Genomic DNA, 12,813 nt, shown 5'->3' with positions numbered 1-12,813 from the left:
TTGTTATATAAGCGTACACATATTAATAAACACTATACTTTGCTAAAATATGGATTTTATCATTTTTTTTCACAAAATGAGGTTTGTCCGGGTAGAAATGAATAGTATAGTTTCCATCGAGCAATAATAACAAAATATGTCATTAACCCTTATGTAGCCAGCAGGGTACCCGGGTACCTTTTTCGATTTCAAATTTCGATATTTTTATTATTATTGAGAGTAGGAAGTTGAAACTCAGTTAGATCTTAGAGCTCGTGAATATATATCTATTAACCTTAATGTGGCCGACAGGGTACCCGGGTACCCAGCGCCCATTTAAAACGCACGGTGTAGAAAAAAGCAAAAAAATTTTCGGACACATAACGGTTAACGGGGTTGACCGAATTTCCAAGTGAGGAGGGTCGGGGGCAGGGGCCGCTGATTTTTTATTACGTGGAATGCCGGCAGGGTACCCGGGTACCCACGAAACTGAAATGATCATGTTTTCATCATTTTTTCACCGATTTTAAATTTTTTTGACTCATTATCTATCTAGAAAATATGTGGTTGCACCGATCTGATGACTGTAATTTTTGGAAAATCGGAATTGAATCCCACATTGTTGAGCCTAGGATACCGTATAGTGGCCATTGTCAGCCATAGCCCCACGGGAAGCCTGATGCGAAATCGCAGCTACCAAGTCAACACGCTTTATGATCCCAGGCTGGTCAGATACAATATGCTGAAGCAATTTTAGGATGATACCGATATTGTCACTCACCTAGCGAAAATTCCGAGCATTGTTTTGTATAAAAACATAAGCCCGGAAATCCACGATGATCGGACCGGTCTAACCAAATATTATATCGATAGATAATAAGTTTGTGAGTCGAATGAGCCAAAAAAATTAAAATCGGTGGAAAACTGACGGAGATATGATCATTTCATTTTCGTGGGTACCCGGGTACCCTGTCGGCATTCTACGGGTGTTTTTTTGCTGGCCACACTACGGTTAAGGCCCCTTAGCGTGTCATCGCAAAATGGCTTCTTCAAAATCATTGACCGAAATCAACTTTACACAACATTGCACCAATACATATTTGTAAAAAATCGACACTTATCTTATTCTATAAAATAATCAATTTCACGCGAGATATTCGGCATAAAAATGTATTCACACTACTTCAAATACAAGCCTCTTTCCAAGTAATCACGATTACTAAGCATTATTTCACTCGAAAGTAGAAATTTTTAACGATTTGTTTCGACCCGCTGTCAAAAAGTCATTTCAAAAAATCTCTTTGTAATTGATTTTAGGTACCAAAATTAAGTTCTAAAAATCTGAAAAAAATTATAGTGCCTCAGAAAAAGGTGCTCTTTTGTATAAAACCAAAAAATCAATAATTTATTCTAAATTTAAAAACCCAATTTCGTTCTCTTCATCCTTATGGCACCAATGCAACAAGATACACTTCAAGATACAAGAATTAAGACAAATGGCCACATTTACTTTCTTGTTTAGTAAACGCACTTTTGTTAATATCGAGCCTATATCATTTGATTGATAACTTGCAATGCTAACCGATCATCTATGGGGTTTTGCCGAGCTCCAATAAAAATAACTACAACACACGCAGTTGGGTGATGCGTCTTCTCTCCTTCAAGCGCACGTCTCGTTATGTAGCCGGCCCTGTTTTTCTCTAACTCAAATCAATCGTTATTCACGATTGCAAAAATTCGACGCATTCAACGAAAACGAACATATTTTGTAAGAATTATTTGTCAAAAAATAAAAAAAAAACAAGAGATTAACGAATTTGAGATTTATCAGACTAAAGATTCCGTATATCATACAACTCCATTTTCAATGCTTCAATGTGATGGTACAGATGGACCATATATAACACACAAATGTCCTTCATTATACGAAAATAGATTCTACAAAACGAGTTCGAAAGAGGTTCTACAACATATTTTTAGTAGATATGTTTTCATTGCGTACTTCGAATTTTAAACTGTTTTACGATATGCAATTTTTATGGGCGGTTTTCATTACACGTCCCTGCATTTTCCTCACGCACAGCTTTCGGCAGTTATCATGCAACGCCATTTCCTTAGACGGGTTTCTTTACACATCGCTGCATTTTCCTGATGCAAACAATTTTCGGCAGTTTTTCAATAACGCCATTTCCTTGGACGGATGTCATTTCACGTCCCTGTATTTTCCTTATGCAGAAAAATTTTCGGCGGTTATCCAACAACGCCTTTACCTTGGACGGTTTTCACTACACGTCCCTGCATTTTCTTTATGCAGAAATATTTTCGGCGGTTATCCAAAAATGCCGTTTCCTTGGACGGTTTTCATTACACGTCCCTGCATTTTCCTTATGCAGAAAAATTTTCGGCGGTTATCCAACAACGCCTTTACCTTAGACGGTTTTCACTACACGTCCCTGCATTTTCTTTATGCAGAATAATTTTCGGCGGTTATCCAAAAATGCCGTTTCCTTGGACGGTTTTGTAAAAAGATAAAAATTTATTAATTCTGCTTTCAAAAGCTCAAGCTTATGACGACACTTTTGTTGCTGAACTTGTCGAAAAAACTTCCATTGCTACTCCTTGCTTCACTTCTGCCGATATGATTAGCGTAACACTTTTGAAATGAATTTCAGATTTCTTCGATTGCTCCGCTATTTCAACAAAATTTTGGAAAAAAAAATTCTACCATAGTTAGAAAATGTAAACAAAACAACTTGAACCACAACGAAGTCACGCACAAAGTTTGAACATCTAGCTTTGTAGCAAGTGTTGGCAGCTGTTGTAAACAAAACAAACAGCGTTACCGAATCGACGTGTATAACTTCCGCTCATCTCTATGTAGAGGATTTCTAGTTTTTATTACACGTCCCTGCATTTTCCTTATGCAGAAAAAATTTCGGCGGTTATCCAACAACGCCTTTACCTTGGACGGTTTTCACTACACGTCCCTGCATTTTCTCTATGCAAAATAATTTTCGACGGTTATCTTAAAATGCCGTTTCCTTGGACGGTTTTCATTACACGTCCCTGCATTTTCCTTATGCAGAAAAATTTTCGGCGGTTCGACACGCCATTAATTTGCCCAAGCAAAAACCAACCCAACCAACCAACGCCGCGAGTATCTTACGGCAACATTCACAATAGTCAAACACCTCTACCATCATGCACATCAACCAGTTTGCATTTACCGTTCAACCGAGCGACAACACGAGCATATACGATCCGAGGAATCAACGAAAGCGCGACCATCTATGCCGAGCAAGAACATGAAGAAACATGCATGCAATCATCGACCGACCACCTATCCACAGCGTGCTACCAGTCGACAACAAAAATCAACCACGTCGCCGCGCCTTTGTTCATGTGTTTGTGCTAGAACCAAGGCTAAAACAAAACGCGGTTGGAAAAACAAAAACTTTCCGCGCTCTAGCTTTCGTCGGAAACCGCAGAATTGCAACACCCACTTCACTGTGTTTGCAGCACCACCACACACTTCACACACCAAAACGATTTGTTTTCTCTCACTGTTTTTATGCCAAGTGATTCTACCTATTTTATGATTAACTTGTTTTGATTATGATGCACTCCTGGCAGGATCGCCAATGTGAATGCCGGGCAACTCACTGGAACAATCCGTTCCCAGCCATCTTAGCAAACTGCAGTAGAATCACTTGGCATAATACGGAACCTCACGGTGATGGCGACTTGCTCCGCCAACAGTCCACTCGTCAATGAGGCAGCATCACACTGACGACGACCCCGTCATGGTGCTGGCTGTCACTGATGCTTGCTAGGGGAAATACACGCATGGGAAATGCTACTCAGCTTTGTTCATACTCCACAAAAACTACACTTATTTGTCTTGCGTGAAGCATTAAAATCAAAAACAGAATAACATTTATTGAACACACGGGACATGCTACGAATCGGTTCGTGTTGACCGTAATTAGTCCTAGCTGAAGGAAGACGTAAAAATGAGTGTGTTCGCAGATTCCGGCGGCGTGCGTTAATGTTTAGGATGCTCAAGAGTGATGGGCAGTCAATATTGCCCCGCATCGTAGTAGGGGGTCCAAACGACTGCCGAATATTCCAGAATAGGACGTACAATTCAGCAGTATAACGATTTCAAGCAGTAAACGTCCTTGAACTTCTTGGCAAAGCGGAAAAGGAAGCCGTGCTGCGACGATGCTTTCCCCACGGCATAAGCAACGTGGTCCTTGAATGTAATTTTGGAGTCAAGGAGAATCCCCAGGTCCTTTACTGTCGATACACGATGCAAATGTACTCCTGACAAAGCGTACTCGTAACGGAAGGTTGTTTTCTTGCGGCTGAACGAAATGACAGAGCACTTCGAAACATTTAGGGACATTCGATTAACAGAACACCAACCCGCAAAAGCTTCCAGTTGTTGCTGCAAAAAAAACGACATCGCGGGGTTTCCTAATAGTGGAGTACAGCTTCAAATCGTCGGCATATGAGAGCTTCATGCAGTTGAGGATCGAATTGACATCATTCATATATAGCAGAAACAGAAATGGACCAAGGTGACTGCCTTGCGGTACGCCGGATGATACTGGAAACGGGGAAGAAACATGATCATCAACTTTCACGTGCATACTACGACCGACTAAATAGGAGCGAAGCCAGATAAGGAAGCTGTTGTTCATTCCCAATTTCTCGAATTTGGCGAGTGCGATTTGGTGGTTCATTTAGTCAAAAGCGGCGGATAGATCCGTGTAGATTGCGTCCACTTGATGACCATTTTCTATCTGTCGTATCAAATGCGAAGTGAAACACGTCAGGTTTGTGGTCGTTGATCGTTTGGGCATGAATCCGTGCTGGTCCAGCGAAACATGATGAGAAAAACGCTGTACCAACTGTTGTAGAACTATTTTCTCCAAGAGCTTAGAGATGGCACTCAAGGAAGCTATTCCCCGGTAGTTTGAAACAGTCCTCTTGCAACCTTTTTTAAAAACGGGAAACACATATGACTGCTTCCAGCAATCCGGAAAAACGCCAGTTGACATGGAAAGATTGAACACGCAGGACAATGGAGTAGCAAGCGAGTTCATACAACGTTTGCTAACTAGCGGAGGAATACCATCCGGACCGCATCCTGTGGATGATTTAAGCTCTTTACCAGCAGCAATGACCGTATCATTAGTGAAATCAAAACGCAGTGCGGCTGAAGGAAGGCTTGGGACGTTCCGGGTGGCGTTGTTTATGTCCTGCAGGTCAAGGTGTTCATCAACGAAGACACTACTGAATTGAGAGCGAAACAAATCGGCAATTGCGGCGGTAGTATCAGCTTCATGTAATCCATTAGTCATCGTAGAGGGTAATCCAGTTTCCTTCCGTTGATCGTTTACGTGTCGCCAAAAACTCTTGGGATTCGATTTGAGGTTGCTTTGTAGGCGGTCTAGGTGAGCATTGTAGAAGCGATCATTAAGTTGCTTATAAGTCGTGTTTGCTTCTAGGTATCATGATCTTGTAGAATCCGTGCGAAATTTGCTGTGACGTCTCAGGGCTGCCTGCTTCATCCTTTTCAGGTTTTTGAGGTCAGCATTTAACCAAGCGAGTTTTACCGGCTCACGTTTAAGCTTCTTGGGAACGTAAAGTTTAAGAAACCAAAAACTCATAAGCTCGACCCTCGAAATTGCAGATTGGTTGTCATTTTCAGTTTGACATTGAATTATGACATCCAGGTGCTTTTTAGTTGGCTGACAGCTCAACTAATGGAGCCCCAACTAAAAAGCCACTCAACTATTAAGCCCTTAACCAGCGGGTCATGACTGATTTGGATTTGGAAAAAGCTAATTTAGCATGGATTTGCTTGTAGCACGCAAATTGCGGCTTAGAGTTTTCCCGTCTTCTGCTTCGTTCCCTGGCTCCGAAAACAGACGGCTTAAGCGCCACCTCCGAAGAGGACCGTCTGTCGAGTTATGTTTGCCCGGCAAGAAACCCAACCTCAGGGCGGGTTTGTTTTATAAGAGACCAAATAGCGATTTAGGGACGATACAGAAAACTCAAAAGTACGGCTAATCGAGATATCTCACTTATAGAGGTCGCCTTAAGCGATTCTCAAAATATGGTTGATGCTAACCGTCGTTCTACCAACTCACAAAGACGCCACTTACGAGTATCATCATTGGAAGAACTCACCAATTCAAATTTTCCTGTTAGCTTCGGACACGTGAGTGGAGAGACTGATTTCCCAGGCAGTCTACCCTGGCGTACAAAAATAACTAAAAAACAGGTAGAACGACGCGAACGTGAGAAATCTCAAAGACCAAAAAACTGTTACAGGGAAAGCACTAACATTTCACAAAAACAGCATTTGAAGGTAACGAAAAAACTAACGAAACATTTATTCAAATTTGATAACCTAGGTTTATTAACGCATGTTCCTTTCCATGCTATCTCGCTTTTCCTTCTTCCTAGCTTTCCCTACGTGTGTGCGGTCTAAATTTGTTCCTAATCTGGGTCAATCGACGTTCATCGAAACGATTCTTCTCCGAGCTCGGTTAGTGTGTGGAGTATTCTAACGCATGCGCATGGTTAATTTGATTGGCTTTGTCTACTCACGGTACCCTTTTAGCTGCTGATGAATGCCGCCGGCAAAGAAGAAGCGACGGCGTGGCGGTCGACGGACGGCTTGGCAAAGCAGAATGCTATTCTTAGCGAATCCTCGCTGGTGGTATTGCGACGATGGCACCAAATGCGTGCGACGTGCGGCGGTCTGGAAAATGCGCCTTTCTCGCTGCCGGTCGCTAAACGGACCGGATCACCGGCGCAGTTGCTTCTCGGTGTCGATGAAGATGGGGGTCGTCGATGGCTCGGTGGGTATAGCGACTACCACATGTCCGACGTGGAAACGTGGGATTTCGGCCGCCTCCGGTGGTGAATGTTCCGATCACCGAAAAAGTTGGTTGATGGCGGATCTGACGATGGGGGTCGTCGGTGGCTTGGTCGGTATGGTTGCTACCACATGAACGTTGACGAAAGAACGTGGTTTCGGCCGCCTCCGGTGGGTGAATGTTCCGATCCCGTAAAGTTGCTTGATGGCGTACTGACGATGGGGGTCGTCTGTGGCTTGGTGGGTACGGTGTCTACCTCATGAACACCGAACAAAAACGTGGTTTGGCCGCTCTGTCGGAACGGTTGTTCTCTTCCGGCTTTCCCCTCAAACCGGGACTTTTGACGCTGCGACGTGGGGTCGAGAGCGCGTTTAGCGGAAAAGGGCGGTGTGCCGAGCTTTCGGCCGTGGATCAAATCCTGAATAAAAAGCCGCCGAACGGCTGTTCGACTGGTTTAACAAAAATTCTTCACACAACAAATTTCACAATTATCTTTTATTCTATACACACACGCACACACGAACTATCTTGACCGCACGTAACCTTTTGGCTTAGGTTAATGAACTTGGCTAACTAACGGAAAGGAACGAAAAAGTAACATTTAATTTAAACTAGAAGACTTCTCACATTTTATAAGTATTACCAAATATAACACACCGCGACACTAAACTTAGAACACGCACTCCCGTCTCTTCCACGGTCCAGGTCAAAATGGACGAGTAGAAGTTCTGTAAGTCCTCAGATAAGGTCGGATCCCAAGACTTCGTGGCCGGAAATACGTAAAATTACCGAAGTAATTTTACGATCTTTTCAAACGACAATTCTCATCAACCACGAATGAGAACCGAATAAATTGCTATCTCTTTCACTTTCATACCCATCTGAATGATCTGTATCGCTCCATCTATTTTTAAATACCCGATCTTATTTTGGTGAGAGGGTTCGGGCTTGAACTATAAACCTCGAGATCGTTCGGGTTTCGTGGTGTAGTGGATAGGGCAGCAGGGATTTTATTTGTATGTATTAGACTTGAGAAGGCGACTTGCATGCAAGTTGAATGCGGTTTTGAAGTGCATGTCATTTCGAATGGTGACATTGAATATCGCAAAACATTTATAGTGAACTTTGGAATTTAGTACATTTGACACTGAAAACATTAAATTTGAATGAAAAATAAATTAACACGGATAATAAATTAACATTGAAGAACATGAAAAATATTTAATTTAATATACAATTTATGTACATTTTATATACATTTTATATAATTTATTGAATACATCCTAAAATAATATTTACAAAAAAGTGACCATGCTACATGCTAACTGATCACTTAAAACGAAATTACATTCGATATTCAGCTAATCCCAACCTGAACAGGCCAAGGTTGGCCTTTTCCGTTTATTAAACCAAATTCAGGAATTTTGTCTCTGGATCGGCTGCTAGGGTGGACAAGTGTACTAGAAACCACTTGCTATGGGTGATTTTCATCCCGATTCCTGAGCCATAAATCAGCCCTACGAGTACTCCATTGGAGACTAACGTAGAAGTGGGATTCCCTAGCACATTGTCCCATTGTGAAAGACCGACAGAAGTACCATTGTACCCTGGAAGTGACCATTTTGGATGCGAAGTATACCGCCCTTTTGGTCTCGCCATTGCTCTGCGACGACGACATTGGAAAGTCAATCATCACCGTCGGTTCGTTTCCGACCTCCCTGGCATACCGCTGAGTGTCACCGAAGGCCAAGCACCACCGTCGCACAGTGGGAAAAATCGACCCAAAAAACGGATCTTTTAACGCCGCTGGTTTCGGTACGTGAAGTTGACCATTTCTGACGTAAAAAAATACGAGAAATCGATTGGTGCTAATTTCATTCACTGCATAAGATAATGCGTTGCTAATTTTCGTGTAGAAAGATTAGTGATCGATTTTGCTGTTGCTGAGCCATTCACTTTTAGAATGCACTACACTTTTACCGATCGATGGAATATATCCGAAAATTATCCGATTTATAACTCTTAAGGAATAATTTTCTCTGGTCCTGAAAAGGTCCGTTCAAATAAACGGTTGATTTTAGAAAGACAATTGAAAATTATCCGCACTGAATGCGAGAAGCCATCGAAAACTGCCGCCGCCTGCTGCCGTGAATGAGATTGCTGGTTCTATCAGATAGATAGTCGAGAGTCGTCGCTGGGTCTGTGCGCAGCTACCCAGATGCGGACGTAACTTCCATTGCGGGGCCCACCACAGCCGTGATCAGTAGTGTGGGACACCCACATACATTTTACTCCTGTACACTTTTTGAGTTCCATTTTGGCCCCATATCAACTGTGCAAAATTTCAGCTCGATCGGAGAAACTATATTTTAGCGCCAGCCGTTTTAAATTTTCATACGATTTACTATGGGGAAAATCACTTTTTTAAAAAAAAATCACCACAGGTTGCCCCTTAACCCCTAAAAATATATCGATGAATGATTTCTGTTGGAAATTTTACGAGGAACAAACCCTCTGAAGACCGCAAAGCGATCGAAGGCATGTGGAAAAAGTTATTGACTGAAAACCGAATGACATGCCCACGCTGTTTAACACGTAAGGAATAACAATAAATAATAAAATCTCGTCATTCTATCGATCGGGTAAGGCTTAATAACTTTTTCCATGAATGTCGCATCGCTTTGTGGTCTTCGGTGGTCTGATTCCTCGTGAAGTTATCTACAGAAATCATTTAACGACTTATTTTTAGGGATCAATGGTTGACCTCAAGCGATTTTTCTTTGAAGAGGTAAATTTTCCCCATAGTAAATCGTATGAAAAACTAAGAATGGCGGGCGCTAAAATATAGTTTCTTCGATCGATCTGAAATTTTGCACAGTTGATATGGGTCCAAAATGGAGCTCAAAAAGTATACAGGAGTTGGAGTTTTTCCATTTTTTATATTTTCCCATATAAACCGTGTACCAGGCTAGTGATCAGTGGATGAGATTTCTGGTGCTATCACTCGTCGCAGTTGACGTGCTGCTGTGTAGCCGTGGAGGTGATATCCATCTCTACCCTCCCTGACTGATGCAACGAAAATGACGAAAGAAATCAGAGGGAACAGCTTTTATGCCCCTAGATTAGCAGATGAAGCTCCTCCCATTCAGCTGGCTTTTCAGTTTATTTCGATTGCATGATCCGCTCCGCATGCTTCAGACGCTTCAAACGATTTTCAACCAAGAAATGAGAAAAAATTTCATTAAACAAATGAAGTACCCAAAATATAAAAAGATTTAGATCATTTTAATTTGAAAAATGCTAGAATTAAACAAGGAATCGCCCTTAAATTACGGCACACAAAAATTAGTCATTTTCAACCCCTCCTCATCTCTATGTCACATTTTTTGTATGGGACCTCTGAAATTTTTGTATGAGTCGTCACACTTTGCTGCCCCCCCCCCCCCTTTAAACGTGACGTAATTTCTGGACGCTCCCCAATGTTTCACGAAAAATGGTTCTGATAGGACAATGCGTTGCTAAATTCTGGGTGGAACGATTAGTGGCCGGAATTCAATCTTTCATTTTTCGATTGAACCACACTTTTCTAGATTGATGGAATGAAATTATCTGATTTACAACTCTTGAGGTATCATTTTCGGTGGTCCTGAAAAGGACCGTTTGATTAATTGACGATTTTAGGAACGAAATGGCATGAAAACATCATGTCACGCAATGCGTGTTGGTTTTCTCTTTGCTAAATACAGGATGCCACCGAAAATTGGTACGCCGCTTTCTGCCATGGATGAGATTCCTGGTGCTATCCGCACGATAGCCGAGAGTTGCGGCTGGGTTGAAGTGCCACTTCTCAGCTGTGGAGGTGACATCCACCCTGCCTGACTGATCCAACGAAAATGACGAAAGAAATCAGAGGGAACAGCTTTTATGTCCCTAGATTGGCAGATGAAGCTCCTCCGATTCGGCTGGCTTTCCAGTTTATTTCGTTTGCATGCCCCGCCCCGCATGCACCAGACGCTTGAAACGGTTAATCAACCGAGAAATGAGAAAATTTTCAATAACCAAAATAACCAAAATGTTGGATGTTTTAGATTATTTTAATTCAAAAAATTGTTAAATTAAACAATGTTTCACTTAAAATGGTCTGGATAGGATAAAGCGTTGCTGAATTCCTGGTGGAATCATTAGTGGCCGGCATCATTATTGTTGCGGGGCCACCAAGCATACAATTTTTCATTTTTCGGTAGCACCACACTTTTACCGAGCGATGGAATTAAATAATTATCTGATTCACAACTCTTGAGGAATAATTTTCTATGGTCCTGAAAAGAACCGTTTGAATATTGGACTATTTCAGACAGAAAATTGACATGAATTTATCATGCCACGCAATGCGTGTTAGATTTCCGTTCTGAATGCTGAACGCCGTCGAAAATTGGCCCGTCGCTTACTGCCGTGGATGCGATTAGGGATCGCCTTCACTGTTGCTGAACCACGACCAAGAATTCAATCTTTCACTATTTGTTTTCACTACACTTTCTCGGTCGTTGGAGGAAATTTATCCAATTAACTCTCTAGGAAGCATTTTCGATGGTCCTGAAAAGAACCGTTTGAATTATGGACGGTTTTAGAAAGAAATTGAAATCAATTCATCATGCCACGCAATGCGTATTGGATTTCTCCGTGCTGTTTGCTGGAAGCCGTCGAAAATTGGCCCACCGCTTGCTGTCGTGGGTGCGATTCCGGATTTTGCTGCTGCCTCTGCCACCACCGTCGATCAATCTAATGTTTAAATACTTCCTTGGTCTGCCGCGTTAGACGGTTAGAAGGTGAATGTGCAACAGCACCCTTGCCGAAAACCACCACCTCCGAGCCGACACGGCCGTCAAAGAAGAATGACGAAAACGCAAACGAAGAAACTGGGCAGCTCTCGTTCGATGCGTTCACCTCGAGACGACAAAGACAAATGAGGGAAAATGCAAAGAAGCAGTAGCTTTTATATTCGACGAGAGCGTCCAAAATGTGCTCGATCGTGATTGGCTGGAATAAACATGAATTCACTTTTCCCAGTTTTTCAATAGTTTGCTATTGCAAATCAGCAAATGTTAATATTAAACATAATTGGTGTAAAGATTTCCAATCGATTGGAGCAAAAATTTTGAAAATTCAACGAGAAATGGCTGAGTTATTAACGCTCAAAATCTCCACTTCAAACGTAACGCGGCCGATTTCTGAAAATTTAGAATGACACCCGGTATAGAAAAGAGAGACGTAGTCCTACGTCAAAACACAGCGTAGAAAGAAATGTCCCACCCATGCGCGATGAACTAGTATGTGTGTTTAGATATTTGGTAGAACTAAAGACACTATTGGCCAATCCAAAAGCCTCTGTGGTAGGTGTGTTCAAATTTCACGTGTATAAAAAACTGTAAGAACTTTGTAAACATCTTTTGTCCTCCCGTATATGGATAGGCTTGCATTAGGTTTCGTGAGACATTTTTTGGACAACTTAATATGCAAAGACACGAAATGTTCCAATTGAAATTCAAAATTTACTGTCAATGTCATTCCAATCGAGCAGGAGACCTGTCAAACGCGCTTTAAAGGCATTGCTCGGTAGCATCACCGCCATAATGCGGGAATCATTATCAACAACAACAACAATCATCAGATTTCGTGTCTTTAGCATATAGTGTCTTCAGATAGAACATACCTGACTAGATGGGAGTGATTCTGACAGTTGTCCTTGGTTAATTGAAACAGCATATTGATGTAAATGTGCGGGTGACATGGACGCTGGAGCCTGTAAAATTGGAATGAAAACGTCAACCTATTAGACTTGTTCGATTCTACAACACTAATCCGAAACGACACTAGGGGTCGTACACAAATTACGTCACGCTATTTGAAAGGAGGGGGGTATAGGCACTATAGATTCCAT

General features: G+C 42.0%; 1 protein-coding gene and 1 long non-coding RNA gene across 8 annotated transcripts in view; one reads left to right on the top strand and one right to left on the bottom strand.

Annotated features, from left to right (window-relative positions):
* LOC109402987 (liprin-alpha-1) overlaps window positions 1–12,813 on the bottom strand; it is a 545,355-nt gene that overhangs the window by 168,773 nt on the left and 363,769 nt on the right. For 5 of the 7 annotated variants that reach the window (XM_062854909.1, XM_062854915.1, XM_062854910.1 and 2 more), the window contains one exon: window positions 12,586–12,675. The exons of the other annotated variants lie outside the window; for them this stretch is intronic. In XM_062854909.1, coding sequence (XP_062710893.1) covers window positions 12,586–12,675 — 90 coding nt within the window. The remainder of the gene's footprint in view (window positions 1–12,585; window positions 12,676–12,813) is intronic. 7 annotated transcript variants of the gene reach the window in all.
* The window catches only part of LOC134288983 (uncharacterized), a 487,443-nt gene that overhangs the window by 167,748 nt on the left and 306,882 nt on the right, over window positions 1–12,813 (top strand). The window lies entirely within an intron of this gene.

This window comes from Aedes albopictus, chromosome 2 (genome assembly GCF_035046485.1).
Source record: "Aedes albopictus strain Foshan chromosome 2, AalbF5, whole genome shotgun sequence".
Lineage (NCBI taxonomy): Eukaryota > Metazoa > Arthropoda > Insecta > Diptera > Culicidae > Aedes > Aedes albopictus.
Note: the sequence above shows the minus strand (reverse complement) of the source record. Positions and strands in the feature narration are given on the sequence as shown.